The sequence below is a fragment of the Cyclopterus lumpus genome, chromosome 23 (assembly GCF_009769545.1).
Source record: "Cyclopterus lumpus isolate fCycLum1 chromosome 23, fCycLum1.pri, whole genome shotgun sequence".
Taxonomy (NCBI): Eukaryota; Metazoa; Chordata; class Actinopteri; order Perciformes; family Cyclopteridae; genus Cyclopterus; species Cyclopterus lumpus.
This window is the reverse complement of record NC_046988.1, coordinates 9,754,504-9,779,800: the sequence shown is the minus strand read 5'-3', so window position 1 is coordinate 9,779,800 and position 25,297 is coordinate 9,754,504. Positions and strand designations below refer to the sequence as shown.

General features: G+C 42.2%; 3 protein-coding genes across 7 annotated transcripts in view; 1 reads left to right on the top strand and 2 right to left on the bottom strand.

Annotated features, from left to right (window-relative positions):
* Positions 1 to 328: 328 nt before the first annotated feature.
* Positions 329 to 2,337, bottom strand: zcrb1 (zinc finger CCHC-type and RNA binding motif 1). The gene is made up of 8 exons (XM_034525933.1): positions 2,201 to 2,337; positions 1,943 to 2,045; positions 1,753 to 1,781; positions 1,510 to 1,621; positions 1,286 to 1,393; positions 1,033 to 1,142; positions 868 to 946; positions 329 to 696 (listed from the first exon to the last, which is right to left on the bottom strand). The coding sequence occupies exons 2-8, from the start codon at positions 2,024 to 2,026 to the stop codon at positions 547 to 549; spliced, it is 672 nt and encodes a 223-aa protein (XP_034381824.1). The 5' UTR covers positions 2,027 to 2,045; positions 2,201 to 2,337; the 3' UTR covers positions 329 to 546.
* pphln1 (periphilin 1) lies at positions 2,332 to 18,930 on the top strand. Of its 3 annotated transcripts, none has more exons than XM_034525930.1 (11): positions 2,332 to 2,398; positions 2,940 to 3,000; positions 3,408 to 3,472; positions 3,828 to 4,043; positions 4,864 to 4,925; positions 6,793 to 6,915; positions 7,192 to 7,376; positions 7,680 to 7,757; positions 9,815 to 9,870; positions 13,417 to 13,557; positions 18,023 to 18,930. In XM_034525930.1, coding segments are annotated over exons 2-11 (1,200 nt in total). In that variant the 5' UTR covers positions 2,332 to 2,398; positions 2,940 to 2,999; the 3' UTR covers positions 18,296 to 18,930. The 3 variants fall into 3 exon arrangements, with proteins under 3 accessions (XP_034381821.1, XP_034381823.1, XP_034381822.1); XM_034525931.1 differs by lacking the exon at positions 2,332 to 2,398 and adding an exon at positions 2,408 to 2,474; XM_034525932.1 differs by lacking the exon at positions 7,680 to 7,757.
* prickle1b (prickle homolog 1b) overlaps positions 18,927 to 25,297 on the bottom strand; it is a 27,255-nt gene continuing 20,884 nt past the window's right edge. For all 3 annotated transcript variants that reach the window (XM_034525929.1, XM_034525927.1, XM_034525926.1), the window contains exons 4-8: positions 24,903 to 25,040; positions 22,518 to 22,721; positions 22,219 to 22,405; positions 21,061 to 22,086; positions 18,927 to 20,962 (exon numbers count right to left, since the gene is read on the bottom strand). In XM_034525929.1, the coding sequence (XP_034381820.1) occupies positions 20,010 to 20,962; positions 21,061 to 22,086; positions 22,219 to 22,405; positions 22,518 to 22,721; positions 24,903 to 25,040 (2,508 nt within the window). In that variant the 3' untranslated portion in view covers positions 18,927 to 20,009. The remainder of the gene's footprint in view (positions 20,963 to 21,060; positions 22,087 to 22,218; positions 22,406 to 22,517; positions 22,722 to 24,902; positions 25,041 to 25,297) is intronic.

The window sequence follows — 25,297 nt, the reverse complement described above, 5'->3', positions numbered from 1 at the left end:
ATGCAATATTTAGGATTTACACACACCGTCTGCTAGAAATTCAGAATTGGTCATCCCATTGTTGCCAACCACTTAATCCATATTGATAATGTATCAAGTAGAAACATGGTCATATGAAATACACAACCTTTTAGAATCCTATGGACAAAAAATATTTTATGGAAAAATGTAAATAAATAATCCAACCACAAAAAAAATTATATTTCCTGCATCAGTTTCCAATTTACATGCATTTCATCGAACTAAGAAAAGTAGTAAATAACCTTATTTCTTTCTTTCTTCTTTTTTTATCTGATTCTGCATTTAACCCTCAAACAACCACAAATTGTTGTGGTTCTTCAGTAAGAAATACGGTTTTATTGACTGACAAAGAAAAAGACAATTACAGTATTTCTAGAAACAGAAAAAAAGTCTTAGTATTATGTACAAGAAGAAATACAAAATCATCAGTATAAATGGCTGCATCCCAACTACAACACAATGCAATAAAAATAAAAACACTATTTGATAAACAATTTATGTCCAAACTGTGTATTATTATTATGTTTAGTCACTAAGCTCCTCCTCGTCACTGAAGTATGCACTCTTTTTGATTCTCGGTTTCTTAGAGTCTGAGGACGTTGAAGCGTGAGCACCTTCCTCTTGAGACAAGCGTGTTTTCTTCCTCTGTGTGTCCTCTTCCTCGATGCGGGCTTGCTGGAGGGACACAGATAGAAGAAATATAACATCATAGTATAGTGTTTCATAAAATATCAAAGTATAGTGTTCTAGAAACATGCTATAGTATAGTATACCATAAGAAAATCATAACAAGTTCATAGTATAGCATGTTATTTGGGGGAGTATGTTGCATATCTACACACTTACCTGAAATGCTATGGCTTGGCTCAGACTATCTAAGGTTGGGTCCTCTCCCTCTTCTTCACTTTCTTCTTCTTCTTCTTCACTATAAAAAGGGAAAAGATGTAGGTATTGTGAAAACGGCACAATCTCATATTGAATATCTCACAATATCAGCTATTTAAGACTTACACATGTTCGGGTTGTTCAGCCTTTTTCTTTTTCTTTTTTTCTTTCTTCTTCGGAGGTTCCCTCTCTCCCAGAATGTTTTTGGGGCATGCATAGCTGAGATGACCTGTATCCTGTCATGTTTCATTTAAAAACACACAAAATCAGACAACTGTCTCCGGGATAATAGTTTTCCCCCCATTCACTGTTTCAATTCAATAACAACTCAATAACAACTTAATGATCTCACAGGAGAGAATGTTGAATATGCACTGACCCCACATTCGTAACATTTGGTCTTGTCTGTGTAGTTCCGTCTTTTTATAAACTCAGTTGCTCGGCCATTGTCGACGGCAATGCTCGCTTTCACTGTTCTGCCAAACAACTGGGAGACAAACACATTTCAAACTCTGACAAGTGAATATCAAACATAACCCGAGTGGCTCATGCTCAGTGATGTCCAGTATGTGAACACTAGTGGTTTTAATGTGACAGACTTACCTGTTTACTGTTCACTGCTCTTGCACAGTTATGAGCAGATTCTCTGTCCAGGAAGAGAACAAACGCGACCCCTTTACTCTGGCGAGTATCTTTATCCTTAACAATTGTAACCCTGCAAGAAGCGTTTTAAAACATGTAGAACTATTACAAGTCTTCAGAGCCTTAAACAGAGTGTTGTGGGTTATTCATTTACTACTACTATGAATAATATATCTCTAAAACTATGAGACAGACATAACTTACTTTACAACTTTTCCATATTTGGTGAATAGCTGAAATGAGACAAAGTGATCGGTTTCAGTAAGGACGTTGCCTGGATTCAGAGACCACAGTGGAATTTGACTCTCACTTGTGTTTTTGCCAAATGAAAGCATTATTAACATTTTATAACACTGACCACAACATTGTTGTCAGGAGTGTTGAAGGAACTAACCTTGTGCAGGTCATTGTTGGTAAGAGAGAATGGCAGGTTCGACACGTACACAGTGCTTTTGCTCGGTGCCAAACCCCCGCTCATATTGGACGCATACGACACACTGTAAGACAAAAAAATAAATAAGCGAAATGATCCTAAAAATAGGTTAATGCACAACTGGCTACTTTGCTAGTTTGGCAAGTCCACCATTTATGTCGCGTTACATATTTGTTACGCAGCTGCAAGCAGCAGCACAACATCCACCAAATGACTTACCAACACAGCCTCCACCGTTTGAATGAATCGGAATGTGTTTAAAATAGTAGATGTTTGTGCATTCGTATGAAATTAACGTTTAGCAAAAAGAAACAAACGCCATGTCCGTACGTCGCATCTTTATGACGCTTTCTCATTCTCGTCCAATAAAACAGAAGCTCTCCATGTAGCTACCGGGGAAGGCTAGGCTAGTGGAAGGTGAGATTGTTTTCTCAATTTGCATGGGATAAAGGACCTCCTTATGTGACTTATTCAACACGTATTGATCTCGGAGGTGCAACAGCGTGCCGTATATAGTTGTTTGTGGTTTTGTATGTTGGCATAGATTAGTTAACTTGCTCTTAGATGAGCTAAAACGTGCGGATGTTTGCAGCATACTTGGAGGCTAGCTAATTAGCGACGCTAGCTGCCCGTCCTACGTGGAGCTACAGGAGTTAGTAGTTGATTCACCATCGGAGAACACATTGCAGTGTGTTCTTTAACTCGGGTGTTATCAAGCTAGTGTTGTGTTTATTGTGTTGTTGGGCAAACGTAAATGGACTCATCCGTCGGGCTATTCTGCTGAAGGAAACGTCAGCCAGCTCCTGGTCGAGCAGTCCACCCTGTTGGAGCTTAGTTGTTGTAATAACGGATAACAGAGTATAGGCTTGATTATGAAGAGTATCCCCATAACAGTTCAATTAAGACGTATTCCATGTGTATAGCCTTGACACTGTTTTTAATTTAATTTTTTTTACAGATTTTGTTGAAGATTGTGTTTTCTCTATCACCCCAATTCACAGAGATTCTTACATCCAAAAGTAAGTTGGTAATTAACCTTTGCCTTCACAGTAACACTGTTTTACACCAGGACGACAACGCGATAAATGACAAATACTACCTAAAGAGTTTTTACAAAAATAATTGCACATCTGGACAATATTCAGAGCATTCCTCTAGTTTTCATCTTTGCAGTGTACACCTGAGCTGAGGAACGTCCTGTCCATTCCCTTGTATGTGTGTGTGTATATATATATATATATATATATATATATATATATATATTTTCTAGCAATAATGTATTTTTACTGGAATACTGCTGTTTAAAGAAGTTGACATGAACAAACACAAGGGCAATGAATACAGAAACTAGTTTTCATTATTTATCTTGTAGTAGCACGGTTGCATGTACAAACATACAGTATATCTCATTGTCTGCTTTTTGTAGTGACGTACAGGAGAGATCGGAGTATACGAGAGGTGTATGATGACCGCTTTTTGGGAGATAGACCGGTGAGTGTGTACATAGTGACGACACATAAATATACGAGTAGCTAGACGTATCTGTATGCCAAGCAGCCTGTATATATTATTTGGTGAAGGATGGCTAAAATCGGCTTAACCACTACAATATTTCTTTTAACTGCATATTTCTGTGATAACGGTTATGATTAAATGTCATTATTCCTGATTTGGTCAGACAACACGTAATACAAACTTAGTTCTCATCAAGTATACCACGGCTTTCCACAGCTGATTTATTTCAGAAAAATCTTTAAAAAAATTACAAAATATGATTTCCCCAAAAACAATTTTGGAAAAGGTTTATATGCAAATGTAAAATCATTAAATGTACCCATTCTGGTAGGGTCCTTACCCACGGGCAGCTGGGGCAGCGGAGAGAAGGGGCCCCTTTGGCAGGCCGGAGGAGGACTATGGCCGTGGCGGGTACGAATACGAAGGAGGTCCACGCTTTTTTCCAAATGGAGGAGGCCAACGAAATTATCATGAAGATCAGAGGGGCTACCATGGTGACAACGTTCATTTCTCTGCTGAACGCAGAGCTGTTCCACCTGCAAGAAGGGTGAGAACATGAATATCATAAAATTAACATTGTTGTTAGGAACTTCCAAAGACTCCCTTTTCCTCTGATAAATTAATAATAATAATAAAAGGTATTGCAAACAAAAGTGACATAAATACAACCAGAACATGGCAGGAGGACAAAAGAAGCTTAGTTCACAGGAAAAACAAGGAGATAAAATAAATGGTTACAAACAAGATCGTGGCAAAATTCTCTCAGAATTCAACATGGGCCCTGAATGTCAGGAATATTAGCAGCTGCCACTTTACAAAGTCATTGTTGAGTTACATTGATAAACAAACTCGCCACACAGATTTTGTTTTTTGTTGGGTCATTGTGCTCTCCGTTTTCTTTAATTATTAATACTACTACATGCATCAGACTTACTAACTGTACATGCATTTACACCAAAGGGTCTTAAACATGCTGCAGATATATTACAACTGCATATCATGTCAATATTATTGGTTTGATATCTACACTCAGAATTGGCCAGCTGAGGGCGCTATAGTTTAAGGTTCAAGATAAAATATTTTCATGCCATCTCTTTTTGCTGTAGTTTTTTGTTAATCTTTATAGCTGATTAACTAACATTGTGACATTTCCCTGTTCTAAAGTTCACTAAAAATGATGTATTGGCATACATATTTATCATATTTATAAGTTTGATGGTCATGAATCTATTACATGAGCTTTACAGGGGCACGTTTACATTTTTAAATCAAAACTTGCGTCATTGTTCTAAGTTTCAATCAAGTTCCGTAACTTCTATTTCAGGACATAATCAAATCTTTTGATTTCCATTTTCTTTATTGTGTAGGAGGAATACCCTTACAGAGGGCCCAGGGAGGACCCGCACGCAGGACGGCCTTTGGAGTTTGGGTAAACTGCAGCTAATATTTCTTCCAAAAAATGCCACACCGATCTACCAAAGCATTTTTCAAATGTAAAACCACTCATTAGAATTGGGAAATGTTTCTACACACTTGTGTTGTGTAAAAAGTCCTCTGTTTTATTGCTTTTAATTGGGCTATGGGGGGGGGGGGGTGCTGGCCGCTAGCTGGCCTCTATTTTCAGTATGTTTTTCAAGTCTTTGTTTAAGTAGCAGCAATTATAAATCAAGGTCTGCCCTGACCCATATTGGCCTGTCTCACCCTAGTTTCAATCCTGCCGGTCTAGGTGCTCACTTTCCGCCACACTTTCATTGGTTAAACCCACCTCTGCTTACCTGTTGTAGCTGAACAGTGTTTCTAGTTGGCTGTTTTAATGTTTTTTCTGATTGTTCACATTATTCACTTAAAACCCTTTGGCCAGGCTTCTTGTCACAGTTTGTTAATAGTCAAAAACACAGCCAACTGACCACAGATGATATCATCAAATGCATTCAGCAATTTACCTGCTTGTAATGTTGGTCATCTAATAATTGCAGTTTAATACTATACTGTATACAATGGTGTTGGCTAGACATATCAATACATACATTTCAATAATATTAAGGGACATTTGTGAATGAAAGGTGTTACCAAATTGAGCCCCCCCACCCCCCACAAAATAAACATTCAACCATTGATTTGCTTTAGAAGAATAGCATCCGTTAATATATAATCATCCTTCTTGGTTATTGGGAACGTTGATTAGGTTTTCACATCGCACCTGTGCTGTTTGTCGGTGCCAAAACTAAATGTATATTTGAGTTAATATGTGACAACAAAGAGGTGAAATAAGATAACGCAGCCTACCGCGATACTGGATGCTCTGCAGCCTTTTTATGTCGTCCAGTGTCGAGTGACACGTTCGATTCTTCCATCTGAAATCCCCTCTGTAGTATCAACACTGAAAGTTGGTCGGGGGGCCAATCTTAATCATGCACTGTTGTATACAGTTGCAGAGCAGGACAGAAAGTCACACACAATTTGCCACTTAGCAGGCAGACAGGGTTCATTCCAAACAAACATTTAGAGTTGTGAAAGGGCACCGAGGTCAGTTCCGGCCTGTTGATTGGTCGGTTTAGTGTGGGTCAAGGTCAGAGGTCGCTTGAGAGTGAGACGTTACAGAGTGCCTGAGTTACAAGGAATACAGGGAGTGGTAAAATGTCTGTTTTGCTCAATGCTTGGACATGTTTATTTTTCCATTCAAGAATGTTTTGTTATTGTGAAGCATTTACTAAATGCTCCACTCAGTTGATTATTATATTCCCTTGTGACCACCAACACACACTAAACATTGATATTGCAAATAATTTAAAACCTGGACCTTCTCCTTAATATTTAAACTCTCTAGAAGAGCTGTTGCTCCGTCATTTTTCTTTTTTGTTCACACGCATTAGCATTCATTATATTTTAGAAGAAGATGCTCTATATCTAAGCCAGACTGGCGTTTAGCCCGGATAAATGTTTGAAGTCGGGTGAGGATCCTGACGGAGAACTGAAGCGATTGAAGTGGTTCAGTTTACATTTTTAGATATTATCTGGCTATTGGATGAGTTCCACTGCTGATGTGGTAATGTGATGAAGTTTTAACCATACTTGGCTAGTGTGAGGTGCTTGCCTCTCAATATTATTTTCAAAGACTTTTTTTGCTAAAGGAAGAAAAACAACAGGCTAATCAATTTTAACCAGGGATAAGGGTCCACATCCCTGGGAGGCAACCCATTGCCTGAATACATAATCCTGACCGCAGTATTGGTTGCCATGTTGTACAGTATGTACCCGCAACTGACCACAACATTTATGTGTATTTATTCCCTTAGCGCCCGTGCGCCGCCACCTCCTCCTCACAACGTGCGAAACCAGGGTGTCTACCCAGCGGCCCGATCACTCCCGGAGAGTGGGGAAGACACACTCGTGCAAGCCATCCTCAACCTGGACAGAGGGTACTAATGAATGCATGCTTAATATGGGCGTAGGGCATTCACATGGGGTCCGAGTAAAAACCTGCATGTGTTTAGTCCCCAGTCCTAGATGGTGGTGTTGTGCCGTGTTGGCACAAAAGAGGAAAGGGACCAGTACTTGTGTTTACTGAAACATTTGGTCCACATTTGGCTTGTTTTGTCAGATGGGGAAGACGGGCTAATTTGTCATTCACCAAAACACTTGAAGATGTTTTAGTTCACTCATGACAGCCCCACACGTTCCCTCTGCTTTTCCAGGGAGGACAGAGACCCCTTCAGGAGAAAGGCGGCCTCGGCCCCGTTCCCTCCACCCAGAGAGCGCTCGCCTGTGCGCCGCGAGGTGGCCCGTTCCCCCCACAGTCGCTCCGGCTCCAGCGTCAGCAGCAGAAGCTACTCGCCAGACAGAGCCAAGAGCCTGCCATTTCCCTCGCAGCAGGACAAGAGTACGTAGAATCCTTTGAGTTTCCCCTGACCTGATGCAGCGCAGAGCTGTTTCCTTGTGTCCACAAATACAACTGGCAATACTAGGAAGATTGAGCCAAACATTCATACATTCAGTCTGCTGTTGCAACTTCAGCCATGATTTTATTTATTGATCGAGGCCATTTGAAAAAGATGATTTAGGTCCTTAGAGGTCAGGTGTCAAGTTCAAGACAGTCGCCCCCAAAAATGTACATTCATTGTCAAGACCTCTTTTATTTCACTGTCTTACCCATGACTGATAATCTGGCTGGCTGGCTTTTCAGATGTGGACGGTCCAGAGGGGGTTTCTGAGCACCATTGGGGGGCGCTCTTTTCTCAACAGAGTGGACATGAAACTTTGGGTCTGTACATTGAGCCATGTGAACAAGCTTGGACCTGGGTGACCGTAAGCAGATCCTTGCATCCTTGTCATGTCAGATAAATGTTAGAAGGAAATGTTGTGGCTTCATATACTCGAAAGATGTCCTGAGAAGGATGCAAGGACGGAGGACATAATGAATTGATTCTCAATCAATGTTTAAACATACAGTCATACAATGAAGTATAATATAACTCCTCAGAATAATTGACCATAAGAATTCTGACCACAATAAACGTAGATGTCCTATTTGGCACAAATGGTTTCACTCAGGTCTGAAGTGAGTTGCATCATGAATTCTTAAGTTTCTTTATTAATACCTTGTAGTGACTTTGCTGTAATGGATTCCTTCCTTCCTAAACCATGTATTCTATCTATTGTGGAGGTAGGTTAGCACTTTCCATGCTTCCTACACTGATCTGTAAATGTACACCATTTAAATTTAGAGGCTTCGAGATGAAGTTTTAAAAGTAAATATCTAGACCAACTGAGCAAGTTACATTATATTATTATTCTTCCTTCAGTTATGAGTCATAAGGCACCCCACTGTCTGCTCTGGAAATAACACATTCAATAAAGATAGTATGAAGGAACAGTAGACTGTACAGTCTGTCAAAGCTGTATTTATATGTAGGTATAAAGTACTTGTATGCAGGCATTGGGACACCCAGCGGCAATGCTAATTAAGACAGCCTCTTTCAGTGCCCGTCTGCATCACAGGTTTATTTTTAATTTAAATTATTTATGTGACTGACATTGTGCCAAATTTACATAACTAATTTCCCAGCATGTCAGCAATACAGCTTTTGATTAACTGGACTAAAATGCATGACTGCTGGTGGAACCTTTTGTTTTCTGCATATTTTTTTTGTATACATCTCAACCTCCTTAGTGGCACAGTGTTGTTTAGGTCTGCGACCATCTTCAGGGCCAGCCTTCCTTCTTAAAATGTTCATTTTAATTGCTCCTTTTTACTTCTGAAATTATCTCAGTGGGCCTTAGAAGTACAAGTGGTCATCGTGTGACAAAATAGTGTTGCTACTTGTGTTAAAAATGTTTGATCCCAACCTCTGGAAAGAACATAACATTATTGATCATGTTTTATAGCGGTGTATTAGGGTAGTGAGTGTTCTTGCTATATTGTTATAAGATAAGAAGGCCTAGTTATAATGTACACAGCCAGTGACCTTACAGTTTGGTCTTCCTATGAAGAAACCTATTCTCGGAGCAAGATGGCTTGTAAGTTCAGTAGTTGTGGAAGGTTTGGCAGTGGTTTTACTATTAGATTTAAGCACTACATGGTACAGTCTCTGTGCCATTTCTTTTACTTTTTTTTTCTTTCTTCTTCTTTCAATGCAATTCAAGGAGGGCGAGATGAAATTACATGCAGTGGGTTTGTTTCAGAAATATACAAAGGTTACACTCGTTAAACTTAACCTATTCCCAGTCTGGGTAACCTGAGAGACGCAGAGTGGTTTGTAATGTGTCCAGCAGCCAGCCTTCCTCCCCGCTCGGTCTGCCACTTTGTCAGGCCTCATAAAGATGCCACCAGGTCGTGTGTGTGTGTGTGTGTCGAAACGAAGAGGGAACGGGTATAGGATGTCTGATGGATATTCCTGAAGCCAAGGCTTCCACGGCGGGGTGTTTTTGTTTCATAGCCGGGTGCTCCGAGTTGGTGGCGGTTAATCGACTTGATTGGTCCGCTACAGAGCCGTGGGTGGACTGCAAGCGACAAGTTGGTTGAAGAACAAATGAGAAGTCTGAGAGCAGGTTGTGTCCGGTCGATCTGGAGTTGGGAGCGCAATTGCGAACCAGCTGCGTCCTGCTGTTCTATCCTCGGTACCCCTCCGGATCTGAGATCCAAACATCAACACCTTTTTAGAGAGCCTTGATTACCATAAGCATACTCACTTAATTTTCGAGACACTCGAGAATTTCTGCTTTTTTCCCTCTCCTTCCTCTCTCTTCCAAATCTCTTCTCATGTTGTTTTGCATCTCACTTTGTCAAACTTCTTTTGTCTTTTTTTCTTATCTCTCCAGACAAAATTCCAGGCCTGTCAAGAGAAGGCTCCCCACACAGCGCAACCTCGAACAAGGTACCAAACTGCAAATATATATATATATATATATATATATATATATATATATATATATTTTATATCGGGCATATATCTATATTGTGGGCTCCTCCTTTGTCACTGTACAGCAGGATGCATCTGGAACTTCTTAAATTCCATCCTTCTAATAAGTGTTTAGTCCCATTTGAAGTATGTTAATAGCTTTTAAAGTGGGCCTCACGCAGAGCATAAAAGCCATCAGGCCTGCTTTGTTTACCTGTGCTGTAAGCAGACTTCAATCCCAAGAACTTGTAGCGATGGAGGGAAAAGGGCTCAAGTGTCGACGAAAGTATGAGCCGTGCTTCCTTAAAGTGCTCTTTCTAAAAAAAAATATATATATATATATATGTACCTTTTTACTGTTTTGAATAAGTATTGGATGTAGATCCCTGTGGCCTGTTTTACAAATAATAACTTGTTTTGCTGATATCATCCATCTCCGACTACGCAGAGGGAGTGTAAATAGAATCAGATGTGATTAGGCGCAATGCGTCTGGCTACGGCCACCCAGAAGGGAAGAGGCTAACTCGGTAGCCAGTCACAGTTTTATCATGGGATCTTAGTCCCTGACTAGCCTCCCTGTGGAACTCGTCGGGGTGTGTTTACACCGTTTACAATGAACAATCATTTCCTTTTTTCTGTTGAAGAGTATGGCGGACTGTGTTTGGTAGCTGTGACTGTGGTAGATGAAGCAGGTCAGTGGAAATTGATGTCTAATGTGGGCGTCGCAGGAAAAGCTTTGCTGACCTTTCTTATGCTGTGTTCAAGCCATATGGGATGGATGATTGTGATTGGTTAGATCAAATTAATGCACGCAGTCTGCCAGTCTGAAAACATTAAACTATGACTATTTAATGTTATGCAAAAAGCTTTACAGTTTCCTGATGTGCACAAATGTACTTTGATCAAAAGAATCTATAAAACTGTAACTTGTAATTGCTGCTAATGTGCAATAAGGCTTATTATTTATCTCATTAGCAGCCCTCATCTTTTTCAGAACACACTGGAGGTCATTTTAGTGTTGCCATATTGCTTATATTTTCACTGACTTGTCCTTTTGAGTGGCACATTGGGCACTTTGATGTATTTGTGAATCCACACACTTGCTTTATACTCTGTAAATTACAAGATACAGAAAATAAACTTCTTTTTTTTTCTTTTTTTTTTTTCTGCATTTTTGTAAGAACCACCCACCGCCATCCAATCAACTGCTGTGATGAAAGTTTTACCCAGAGCCCCACCCCTCCACACACATACACACACACTGATGCACACTGCTGCTTGGTGCATTGTTTCTTTCGGTTCGGGGGGCACAAACCGGTAACCTTGGCCAAGATGAAAGGCCTGTGCCCCCAGTAAAGCTTGCACTTAAGGCCCCGGCCACTGCCTGTTGGGGGCCGGGGGGGATTCAACAAACACGCACGCAGGCTCCATGGTGCCATCCCAGACGGAGGAGGGGGTCTAAAGAGCACCTCCGGCTGTGGCTCCGAGGCACGGTGGAGTAGTGGGTGGAGAGCATAAACTATAACTGAAAAGGTCGCCAGAAGGTTTCATCCCGACACAGGGCATCGAGCCCCTGTCATTACGGTACTTTACCAATCGGGATAATTGCTGAGATTTGCTGACGAACGGGGACCACAACCCTTTTTTCTTCTAGCGCCATCATAAAACAACATTCATTGTTCAAAGTGAAGTGTCTCGACGACTGTTCAATAATTGCTATTGAATTTGGTCCAGACATTATTTTTTTCCGTGAAGATGCAGGCATATGATTATGGCAAGATGGTCAGAAAGCTCCAAAATATGTATTTGTCATCGTTGTTGGCTACTATTATGTTGTCTCTGTATGTATGTTGGCCTTGAGAGGCATTGTGTTTTGGAGTTGTCCATCCAAACGTGATATCTAAGGAACGCCTTCAACAAATTTCCTCAAATTTGGCACAAATGTCCACTCTGGACTGATTTTAGGATTTTGTGGTCAAAGGTCACTGTGACCTCACAAAACATGTTTTTGGATCCAGAATGTATATGCTAATTATTCACACGGATGTTTTTAATCGGATAACATAATGAGGTAATAACTGCAGCGTGATTGGTTTAGCGGAGGCATACAACCGCGAGGCAGGGATTCTAGTTTGAACATCATTGCAAGAGGATGAGAGAGAAAAAGAGAAAAAAAACTCTTGCGATTTTGATCCTGAGGCTGCAAAACATTTATCTTCCCATGAATGTGCATGGCAGGTTATCAGTGGGAATATGAACAATACCCCACCCAACAACAATGATCATTTGTTCAAACAAATTAATTTAGAATCTACAGCAGCCATAATTTGAACAGTCAAATCACGGTTCAGCTTAAGTTCTTTAGTTCTAATTACCTTTTTATTTATTTTATATTTTTAGTATCACATTGAAAAGAGATTACCTGTACCTCCTGGCTGATGACACTTTGTCCAGTTTGCATATACCTCTCTCGCTCTCTCGTGTGTGTCAAGCTTTCTAGCATCCCTTCCAGGTGGGGCTGTGCCCAGTGAGTTGAAGTGAAACACTCAGACGAGGATATTCTTTTCACTGGATTCCTCCCGAGCATAGCTTCAGGGAGAGAATTGGACGGAGGAATAATTGGATGATGCTTTATGCGTTGTGCCTTTTTAAAAAAAAAAAAAAAAAAAATGTTGACATCTTTCCTCATTCATCAAGAGATTTAATATCATGACTTAGTCCGTGGCCCTTTTTCCGTAATGTGTGAGTGGACTTTATTCATGGCTGGGCGGTTCTGCTCCCTGGCCTTCAAACTCTAATAGTATCAGGAAATGAGCAAAAGAAATTGAGCGGTGATCCAAGTTGGCCTCATTTCTCCCCTTTGCTCTTTCTCTTGGCTTCCACATTTATACTTATGGGCACTAGAGTTTCCAATCTAGCCATTAGATGGCTCATCATGGCTTGCCAGGGCCAGATTTCCTTTTAAGATATAAAACAGCCGAAGTATCAAATTCTACATTTTACATTGAAAAAGAAGTGCAATGCTAAGCCGGGAGGTTTTAGTCATAATATGCTAAGTAATGATAACAGTGTATGATATGGAGGTCCACATCTGTTGGGATGAATATGGCATGAGCTGCAGCTTCTCAGTACTGTAATTCATATGAGTCCCTTATTCTTTGACTAGTTGTAGACGTAACACAGAGTACACTCTTTTCAGCTTTAAAAGCTGAGCTCCATCCTTTGGTACGCCTCATCATCCACATCGTTCCTGTAAAGTTAAACGGTCAGTAGGTCAGGCTTTGAGTTGCTGACCTACATCCTTTCCCATGCCTTCCCTTTCTCTCGATAGTTTTATTGCTGGCCCTCGTTAACTTGGCAGTAGAAGTACGCTTTTTTAAATGTTTATCAATGTGTTTGTAATCATCACTTATCTGTAGTGATCTGCCATACAGTTCATGATTTAAAAACACCTTTCTGCATCCTCCTTTGAGCAGTGACTCAGACTGCTCTCTCTGTCTCTCTCTCCGCTACCTTTTTTAGGAGGAGAACCATCCTCCAGAAGTAGAAAAAGAGGAGCCTCCGGTGGCTCCAGTCGTCGAGGAGAGCCAAAAGTCGTCTACAGACAACTTTCAAGAGCGACGAGCCCTCGCCATCGCAGCCAAAGCTCAGGAGATCGAGAAGGTACCTGTCCAACTCCAATTTCCATTCAGCTGATCTTTTGACGGGAAGGTGTCGAGCGATGAAATGATTCGGCAAGTAGTTCAGTGTTAAAAAAAACATTGCCTGTTCAAATGAGCCTTTTTTTTGACATTGTAACGGAGCTTCATCCAAAGCGCTGCAAATATTGTTCACATTTCTCAGCATTATAAGGGATGATAACCTCACTGTTTGGGATTTAATATTGAATTCTTAATTGGTATTCATGTTGTAATAGTCAAGGGAAATATATATACGTGAACATTTTGTGCCCCTTTTTTGAAAAATTACTGCATTTACAATCCTCATTACACGTTTTGGATTTGTAGCACTTTTCTATAAACGTCAACCTGGTGCTCACAAATCGAACGTACTGTGGCAAACGACCCCATACATATGGTGGCCTGGACTTCTCTGACTCACAGCTGGATTATTTTACTGGAGAGGCATTACTGGAACAGCCAGCTATTATGTTCCTAACAAGGCAGGAAATTAATGTTTCTGTCCTGTAGTCACAGTGGTGGGCACATCGGACAATCCACCAGCCATTTGACAGCCAGACGTCAGTTTTAGAGCAGAATGACGGTTAATTATCTGCCAAAGTAGCTGGTTGCCAAATGTATCACCCTTTTCCTGGTGGCTCTTGCCAATCTCCCTTCCTGACTGTCATAACTGCAACAATTGCTCATTAGACCCCTCCACTAGCTTAATATACCACATGGCTCAAACATCCCCACTCTCCCCCTCTGTGTTTGACTCATCTTTACATATGAACACACACACACGTGCATACATATATGTATGTATGTATGTGATAATGTGCATTTCACAGGAACACATAAACGAAAGCAGAATCACGAGTAAAGCATAGGAATGCCATAGATTTGTGCATACAATAAATCGAGAACAGAGCTAAAACCACCTTAGGCTCGAGGTCCCAGCTCTGCTCAGTTATCTAATGAAGGCCATTCCTGCACCAGTGAGCGCTACCGCTGCTTTACTGGGACCATTAAACCCGAGCCAGCTCTGCCCCGGAGCGCACACTGCGCTCTCACGTTGAGCTGCACCACAGAGCCTATAGGCGGTTATAATGCTGTTGCTGACACTGCAGTTTCTGGCCTCTTTTATAGCCTCTTTCGCCCCCCTCTGTGTCGCCTCACGTTCCTCGAGCTCTATTGCGTGAGCTTTATTTCATGTTTTCAGGTCATTTCATACAGTACGCATTTGGAAAAAGGACTGCCAAGACCCATGTCAAGAATAATCTTCATCATGTTCCCATTGTCTATATAACTCATGCCCCCTTGCTTTAATCTTCAGATGTAGTCATGGTATTAAGGTCTGGAAAGAGTAGATTTAGAATGAAAACCCAGAAGGAACAGTGTATCCCATTTTCACAGGGATATGAAGTTTCAGTTTGTCTTTCCAGGATTTCTGATTCTTTGGAATTGTTAGTAGAAACTGATTATCGGCCTTTTTCCTCCTCCTGTCCCCTTTCTTTGGGTTTTGTGATATTCAGACCACTTGCATGAATGTTGTCTGTGTGTCATGAAAGGCTGGCTTGTTTAGTCATGATTGGGAGTTAATTCAGCCATGTTTCTGTCACACACAACCAGGTCAGAAATCAAAGTTTATTCACATTTTTGCCCGATTTTTATTTTTGTTTTTTGGTAAACACAAAAAAAACTTTTTGTAAACGCTAATCAAAACCTGACAGGGTTGCCTTCACATGGCGGCCGGATTACCTGCCAAACCGGCAGACAAAACCAACCAGCCGCTGGAAAACGTATACAGTAAGTACTTGTCTGTGGGCTGGTATTAATTTCCTAGAACACGCAGCTAAACGCTCTTATTTTAGACTGAAACAACAAAGTCGCGGTGGGCACTCGTGTTCAGCCACTTGACAAGTGTCGGCCAGATGTTTGGCTTTCTGCTCTCAATCTGGTCTAGCCATCTCTTCGGTACGCATGGACACAAACGCACTCCAGTCCAGTAGCTCCTCACTAACTGTCTCTACACTTTTCGCAGATCCGAGGCTGAACTTTCCGTCATCGGCCAGACTTCGTGCTGAGCCGCATTATACCAGTGCCTCACCGTGTGTTTGTGTAGCTAAGTGAAATTGGTCCGCTGAAATTCAACCTGAAACCGCTCTCATTGTCAGAGTTGACTTTGGCTGCAGTACAGACTAACTGCTTATAGTGAGTGACAAGGCATGAGAGGCAATAAAGGGTATTATGTTTTACTCCTCACAGGCCATACTGTGATACAAAGGGAGTTTTATTTCATTTGGTGAGGAATCTAAATATATTTGGCTACAAGACAGAAAAGAAAGCCAGACTGTTCCAGTCTTCTTCTTTTTTGTTCTTCTTTCTTCGGGACAAAGATGGCAGAACTGGACTGAGGACCTCTCGTCCTTTTCTGAAGCCACCCTTAATCCTTGCTTTAACTGGCTATTGAAAATTAAGTTGAAAGAAGTTTTTAGAAGCGGAGGCGGTTCTGGACCGACTCCACCCAAAGTCAGGTGCTGGCCTTTTTCCTTCCTGATTGGATAACAAGGGAGGGATCTCAGGACGTGCGTTTGAATACAGGAAGTACATTTTCAGCACATTGTTATCTGGGAACCACTTTCCCCTGTATTCAGAGAAGTTGTTGTCGGCGCACTTGATTGGATACTTCCTCGGTAAAGCTGCTGAATAAATTCCCTGTCATCAAGTTATCAGCTGTTGAAAGAGACCATAGGTCGTTGATAAGAAATTGAATGGAAAGGGTGATAGCGCTGGGCTATCAGGGGTTTGCCTTTTGAAGAGATGTGTTGGTCTGACTGTTGTGTAACTTCTTCCACTTGATCATTTATCATACATAGATATGATGATGATGATGATGATTTAGATCATAAATGTTCATGCAGCCAGAATGTGTTAATTTTACAGAAGCACTCTTTCCCGAAACTGTTTGTATCCTCATGTTCACCACATATATTTCTTGTAAATGCATGTATCGAATTGTTAGATTCAGGTCACCCAATGATGGAGAACGGACTGCTGTAGGTAGCATAAAGAGACGCTGGTCTAATTCCCTCAGCAGAAATCATCGTAGTTGATAATATTAGGAAAGCATGGTTTTCGGAGATGTTTTAAGCGTCACACTATTTTTGTTCACCATAGTGTTTATACAGTGGACACATTTTGTTTTTTTATGCAGGTTCTGGAAAGTTGCCAACTGTTATTGCAAATAGTTTTGACAGCAGCTCTTCATTTGCGATCTGTCCTCTACTCCAACATGCTTCGTTCCAGCAACATTGTGAAAAGCTATAAATAAGCCAGTGAGGTCGGACGCCCCGCAGCGCAGAAGCCAGCGTTGGTATCCGGTGAATGACTGAAACTCACCCCCGTCTGGCCTAATTTTACACACACAGGCATACGCGTAAACGCACAGATCCGCTCACAACCCATGCCATTGGAAGGGCCCTTGTGTCCGCCTGTGGCACTAATTAATACGTTGCCGTATCGGTGGGTTAATTCACTTCTATTTAGTCAGGGGAAAGAATTGACCAGGATGAAACGAGGCACAGAGAAACTGACTAGAGAAAAAAAACTGAGTCATGAAATAGTGTTAAGTATGGAAGAAAACAGAGAGCAACATTCCACAAAGAAATTGAGATGCGTTTCGGAAGTCTTTGCCATCTTTGAATAGAAATGGAGCATCACACTGTCCATTTAGAAAAGGTCCTCATGTGTGATGTGTGTATTATGAATTTATTTTTGGGAAATTGTAATCCTTTTTAGATCGCAATAATGAAGGGGCAACAGAATACGAGGGAGAGAGATTAAACAAAGGACTTGTACTTCTCCTAAAAATGGTAACTAACCCATACAAAATATTACCATCAGTTTAGTTGACTGATATTTCCCCCTCCTGGAAATTCATTGTTGACTCACGAGTCTCTGATTTGGCATTTTGCGAATCAAACCACTTTATGTGGAAGCCGAGGGCTCCCTCTATTTGTTTTATGAGACATTTGAGTCTGTGAAATAGCAGCTCCCAAATACGATTCCAGCACGTCTTCCTCGTGGTCCCTCTAACACCTGTTATAAGCCTGTGAGACGCCACTAAAGCGGGATTTTATTGCTTCTTGTGCCACCGTGTCCTATATAAAGGGCCCGTATTAAACTTGAGAAGTGTTTATCTTTTGACACTACGTAACGTGCGTTGACACCAGAATGATCAGCTCAGGCTCATTGACACTGGGATATTTACACCGAGGCGCCAGGTTAGGCAGGAAGGGAACAACTTTTCATCTCCTCATTTAGGAGCTTTTCTCTTTTAGGTTTTGACCTCTGCCTGTTGACACAAGTCCTAAAATCTGCATTAAATGGATGTAAATGTGTTTACTGTGTGTCAAACCCGATATACTAGTTGTTTTTTTTAAACTCTTATTCCTGTCCACTCCCAGGTGTACCAGCAAGACTGCGAGACATTTGGCATGGTGGTAAAGATGCTGGTGGCTAAAGACCCCAACCTGGAGAAGCAGCTGCAGGTTCCCCTCAGGGAGAACCTCGGGGAGATCCGCGATCGTTGCCTGGAGGACCTCAAACACTTCATCAACGAGCTGGACGAGGTGGTCCGGCAGTCGGAGCCTTCTGTTTGTGACTCGACCACCCCATCAACAGCACTGACGGGTCATAAACTTTCAAAGACGGCAGTCAATCACAGCTCGTCTTACTGACACATTGGCCATCGGCTCTTCGTGCGACTGAGCGTGGAAGGATTGACTTCTGAACATTATGGATATTTCAAATACATGTTTGCTGGACTTGGAAAGGATCCTACAGCACAGCAACGTGAAGAAAAACTCTGAATGGAATTTATGCAGTTTGCATTGTTGGGATAAACAGTGTTAGTTTTGAACAGACTATTTTCTACCATACTTTTCTCTGTTGAAAGATGGAGATTATAAAATGTTAAAAGTTGTTCCACTGTCAAATAACTGTCCTGCATCCCATGGAAATGATTAAGATAGGTTTTTTGTTATTTAAACAATTTTGATGAAAGTAGGTTGTTGAGAATAGACAGACCTGCAGCACGAACACACTTTTCTAAAGGAAAAGCCTGATAAGACTGTTTTTGTTTTGTAATATTTTCAGTTATGTACATTTTGTAGCAGTCGGATGTATGACTCAGTGCTGCTAAATTTACAGTTCTACATTCTTGTATACATTTGTACTGTCTGGAAATGCCAGTTTGGTTACTTTTCATTGTTGTCTCTTTAACTTTAATTTCCTTCCCAGAAAAACCTGCACAAGGCTTGATTTATTTTTGATGACATCGAGACAAAGTTGAAGTAAAGATTGTTTCTGTTAACTTTAAGGTTTGGTTTATTGTGATCTAATAACAAAAGTTACATAAATATCAGTTTTACTGGTATTCTAAAAATCCCATAAACTCTTCAATGCATTTCAGGGTTTAAAACATCACTACAATCTGAGGAGTACAACATGTAATTTAAAAATGAACAGTGAAATATGAGAAAAGGACACCCATTCCTGAAGCTTTGAGGAGAACATTATTTATTACAAGCGTCTTTACATCATAAAGCATTTAGCTGGTTATGTCGGCGCAAGGGTAGTGAACAGTCAGCTGAATTTGGCTAATGCAGGTGTGACTGCTATTCGTTATTATAGTTTGTATACCAATAACATTGCCAAATATGTTATAGACATTGTTACAGAGCAACATGGCACTTTACTGTGGATAGCAGTTTATGAAGTGGCACCTTCTTGGTTTCTCATGAACTATTAACGAGGTCTGTTTGTTTACCATTACAACTGCTATTTTTATACAACACACTTCAACAGAAACAATTCTTAAAACCACAGATATAAAAATACCAGTATTACAATCTTAACTTAGTATATACATTATCATTTGTACTATTATGCATTAAATAATTTTTGGGTTTGCTTCTATTTTCTACGTTATACAACCTGTGTTCAAAATGTATCCACTTTAATGCACACAAAGATATTGCTGCAAAACCTTTAACTGAACTTTAAACATAATTTTAAAAAAACATGGCAAATACTGCAATGAAAGAAAAAGTTGCCACTCTGCATCATTCTGGTCTGTCTTAACAAAGGCTTCCACATTTACCAGTACATCATGTTAGTGCTATTCAATAAGACCCTGTATTTGGGGTAAATTTGCACATTACAAAGATTTTCTGACTTTATGTTGCACGGATCTATCTTAGCAGTTTGATTTCTTCTTTCAGTAGATTCAGGCCTGAAATATGATATGCAACTTGACTTTCTGTTTGGGCATAATATGCAGTCTGTGCACATTGTTTGCTTTAAACTGCCTTTCTAAACCCAGATTAATCAGAACAGATGACTTTATTGCTTAGTGTAGGTCAGGTTATAATCTGAATGAACTCGGAGCTGTTAAGAGATGATACAGTTTTTGGAGCGGTGACCTTTTCTGCGACCAGTCTGTGAGCCGTGGCCCTGGGGGGAGAGGGCTGTAACCCTTGTGGGGTAGTCCTCAGCATAGTAGCACCCAGCTCCTCGAGGCTGAGGGATCGGCTGGCCCAGGAAATAGCCCTCCTCCTCAGAGTCTGATGATGAGGAAGAGCAAGTGGAACAACAGTCGTCCTCATCTCTGTAGAGACCCATTAAATGCTCAACACGTGGGTCTCCTTGAGCCGAGCCCTGAAGCATATAGTCAGATCGGGTTTGGGAGTAGGCCATGGGTAATCTGTTTGCAGGATGCTGTAGGAGCATGGGACCACATGGAGGGTTTACCAGACCCTGCTGCTGGGGCTCGTACGGCCTCTGTGCTTTCTCCAAAGGCATCATGTGAAGGTTGTTATCCGAGCGGGTTTTGCGGCTCCTGTGGTGCTGGCCTTGCCGGTGGTGGTGCTGCCTGCTGCGCCCATGGTGGCTCGTTGGACGGCTTCTCTCTCTGCCCATCTCATCTGGGCAGTACGCCCTCCGCTGTGGCTTCTCACTCATGGGATGCTTTCTAATGTTGACATCAAATCCATCATTATATCCATTGTCCACAGTGTCCTCTGAGAACTTGACCATCTGAGGGGGCCGGGAGTGGGACTTGCTTCTCCTCAGAGCTGGAGCATGGACAAAGGAGGGTGGGAGGCCTTCCACATTGGGGGACAATGAGAGGTGTCCTCCTGGTGTGCCTCCCCTCTTGGACAATGCTACCTCCTCATCTTCCTTCTCCATGTTTAGGTTGAGAGAGTTGGCACTGTGGTGAAGATGAGATGAATTAAAGGTCCCCATGTTGCTCATCTTATCGCAGTCATCTGCCACTGAGGGATCCTGTATGGCGAGTGTGTAGACTATCGGTCTTTCCCTGCCATCTCCATCCACAGATGCACCTAAAAACAGCAAGCAGGAGAGTCAAGTTTTGAACCTTTTTAATAGAAAAATAAAGCACATTTCTCTACTGAACTCATGCAACCAGCAGTATCCTTACCAGTGATGTTTGAGAGCGCCAGGGAGTCCATGGAGTCTCCAGCGCCGTGCTCGGCTTTCCTAAGCTCATCAGCGATGCACTCGAGGGAATCTTCATACCACTGCCTGTTGTCTGGCCAGAAGGCCCTTCTCCCTGTCCCAGATTGGTCCTGATCGTGGTCCAACTCCAGCTCTTGGATCTTTCTGGCACTGGCAGGACCTGGATGACTTCCATAGGCTGAGTCTCCCAACCCATCCTGGGACTGGGCCCAGTACATTTCAGGCAGGTGCTTCTTGCTCATCAATCCAGGGCTAAGGCTGTTGGCTCTGGATTGAATGGAAGTCTGGCTCTGGGTGGGACTAGCAGGGGTGGGAGAGGAGGCGCTAACCCTCATAGACGTAGAATCAGGCTTGAGCCAAGGGTCAGAGACACTCATTAGCCTGTTTCTGTCCCTGCTTGGGCTGGAAGACTTTAGTGATGGTTGCTGTAGTTGGTTTAACATCCCGCGGTCACCAAACTTGAGAAGGAGCTGAGTCATATAGTCCTCATGCTGGGCCCACTCCTCTGGATCCTCCTCTCCACCAGCATCCTGCTCCTCCCGCTCCCTCCAGAACCTCTCCTCCTCTAGGCCTAGACGGGCCATCTTGCGCCCTACGATACCAATGTCGCTATCGGCATCATCGGCATCTCCATCTCCATCTCTATCGCCATCACCCTGTCCATTTCCAAACGTATGATCAAACGAAGGTACAGCGGCGGGGGGGTTAAACAGCTGTGACTGTCTCCACTGTTCGGCAGGCCTGCTGCTCTTCCCCATGCGCACACTGCGCCGTGATTCACGTGACCGGGCGGACTGGAAGGCAGAATCCGACGAGTCAGAGGCCTGAATATCTTCCCCCTGGCTGCAGGCCTTTGAGCAATAGATGCGACCCTGCTTTGGCAGGAAGGGACAGCCCAGCAAGGATGTCTTGCACTGGGCACAACAGAAGCAGTGATCCGCAGCATGCCAGTGTACACCTTCATAGGTCATCTGGGCATGGTCAACACCTAAATGATTGTAGGGTGAATAGAAAAAGAGCATAGTTTTAGGTATCATACTTGTACGCAAGTAGTCAAAGAAGTCTTTATCCTAATCCCAGGAGAAACAAATGAAACCCACACCCTTCATGAATAACTCACCAATGTTTTCACCACAGGCCTCACAGTACTCTGCATACAGAGACTCAAAGCAGCCAGTACAGTAGGGACGGCCATCTTTCATGATGTAGCGCTGCCCTCCGAGCATTGTCTCGCACTCGAAACAGGCAAAGTGCTTCATGTGCCAGTGACGACCCTCTGCTTCAGTGCACTCATCCGCAAAAATGATCTAAAGGGAAACGCACATACCGCTGTTAGTTAGTGTGGAGTTGGTGCTGGTATTGCCATGGTTCATTGTAAGACATTAAGTGGGCAGTGCTGCTACTACTACTAGGCCGTACCTCGTCACAAGAAGAGCATCGTGGTTTGAGAAGCTCAGCATGGTGTCGCCCGCAGATGATCTTGCCATTTTGGTAGAAATATATCAGATCCACCAGCAGCTCTTGACATGTGGTGCACACAAAGCACGCCGGGTGCCAGCAGGGGCCCAGCCCTGCTCTGGAGGCAAAGATTGCCATTTCCCCTCCTTTGATTCCTCCGCCACACTGACGATCAAACACAAACAACAGCTGATTCATGAGATTTATATTTCAAGCATCTGGATTCTTTTTTTCCAATGGGGCTTAAAACACTTAGGGGTTCATCATTGAGTCTATGACCGTGCTTAATATGCATTCATAATAAATGTGTCGATAACTTTTTTACGTTGGGAGTGAAACCGTGGAGATATACAGAGACAATCACACACGGGAAAGACATTTAAAAATAGATGTGTAGTACAGTTGATCCTTATGACACATTTGGAATGCAACATAAACAAAAAAAGATTATGCAGAAAACTATTTAAAATATATCACATATCCGCTGAGGTTTGCAGTGATGCAAAGACAAAGAAGGCCAAACAACAGGTGATCATACTGCAGGAGCCACAAGAATATGATCCATTCAAAACATCGGTGAATCCTACAGTGGATTATCATTCTACAAATACAGCAACGGTTGTTAATCATTGACAACCCAACCTCATGTCTTTCTGAATAGAATGATGTGTGTTAACATGGGGGCAGATGCACAATGACAATTCAAAAGTCAATGGGTTGACTTAGGAGCAATGCACTCCCATCATAACTACTTTCTCAACAGAGGTTGTGGGACAAATGGAAACTCAAATTAACTGATGAATTCCTTTATTTTTCCCTTTGGCATAAAGTAATCAAATATTCATGATGTGTTGGACAGCATTTTAGTCCCTTAAGCTTAAACGAAATACACTGGCCTTGGTCCAGTGAAAAGATCGTATGACTCCACAGAGATCGTAGGAGCATGTCTGAACGAGCAATCACAAGTCTTTATATAACCCATAGCCAGCTACGGGGATAGCATGCCCAGCTGTTAACCATTATTACCAGGGTGGACACACAGGGGCCTCGGATTCGGCGGTGTTGTGTGTCCCCACCAGGAAACCGGAGCCTGACAAAGTGTGAATGTACACATCTTCGTGGTATATCCTTTTAAATGCATGGGCATGTGCAGTTGGTGCATGTCCACATGTGTGTATGACAAGTCAAAGGGTTGTGTGTTTGCAGAGCATATATGGACACAGGCATGCATGTCCAGTATGTCTGAGAATGTGTGCATCCGTTGGGGTTCCTATGTATCATGACAGTGTATGTGTGTGACCTTGCATCACTGCGGTAGCATCTGTGTTTGATTGATGACAGACTTCATCTGCCTGTCCAGGGGGAATTAACATGGCTGGCCTGCTCTTCCTGGATGCCTGGCAGAGGATGTGGTTTACTCACTGGCCATGACTCAATTTCCCTAATATTTACGTTTGTTGCATCGAAAGGAAATTTTCTTCCAGAAAACGATAAAGGGCAGCTTCAATGACACTAAGTGTTTTGGTTAAGTCATAAAATCAAAAGTAGGAAACAGCGGTCCAGTTTTAGGATTGTTTGTTCATAGCTCCTAGCTTCTAGCTCATAGCAGCATGTCTAGAACAAGTGTTTAACAAGCTTACTGAAAAATAGCTTAATATAGGATAAATGGGACGTTTTTGCTTTTACAGTACATGCTTACATAATACTGTGTCCGTATGTATTTATTAGACGATTTAATAAACAATTTCAGTTTGAGATTTCAGTTTGATCTCAAACTTTAGTAAATCCACTTTGTTTAAGAGTCTTCAGTCATGCTGACTCTTTTCCAGAACAAGTCTTAAAACCAGCTGCATGTACTGAGCTGAGCTACATGTTATTATACCAGTTGGTGTGGAATAATGTGCTACACACTGTGACTGGTTTGGGGGGAAAAAGTTGTTTTTTAAGACTCTATGTGAGAATTACTCGTTAACCTGTAAATTCTTTTGCAGCATGTCATGCTGAGATATAGATGGGCGGCAGGAAATATGTCAAATTCCTCACGAGGAACTGGCTTCTCCGCTCGGCTTGAGCGTGAGCCTTCCAATTTCCCTGCTTCCCCTCGCGCCCTAATGAGGAGGTTTATGTCCATGATTAAAACCCTCGCATTAGCCAATCAGGGCTGTGCCTCGGGCTGCTCCGCGTTGGGATGGCGGGTGTTAGCTGCTCGTGATATAAATAACTTAAGACCCACAAGTTGTTTTACTCCTAGCTTACCGTATGGCTACATGAGCTCTAAATGAGTTAAACGTCCATGTGTGCGTGTGTGTGCGTGTCTTCTCATGGGTATCCACGTGTGGCACCTACATTTTCACAGCGGGTGTGGTGCAGTGCTCGGGGCAGGATCTTGGGTGTTCCTCTCCCCAGTGCCTCCCTCTTCCTCTGGGCACTGAACATGTGGATCTCCCTCTTTTCCTCCTCCGTCAGAGAGTGGCAGTAACGCACCTGCAAGAAAGAAAGAGAGAGAGATGAGTGGAGTTGACAAAGTAACAGCACAGAGAGGTTGATTTAGCACGTTGACCTATTACTGATGGTGGTTCAGCTTTCATCTTTGCTGGAAAGCTTTGGGGAACTATATGACATGCGACGAAAGAGGGTTTAATTAAAGCTAATTGCCCTGAAGGCCGCGTTTTAAAAGATGGCGTGAGCAATACTCAAATCCATCCTCTGTGTTTAGAGACGGTGATGATGGCCCAGATAAA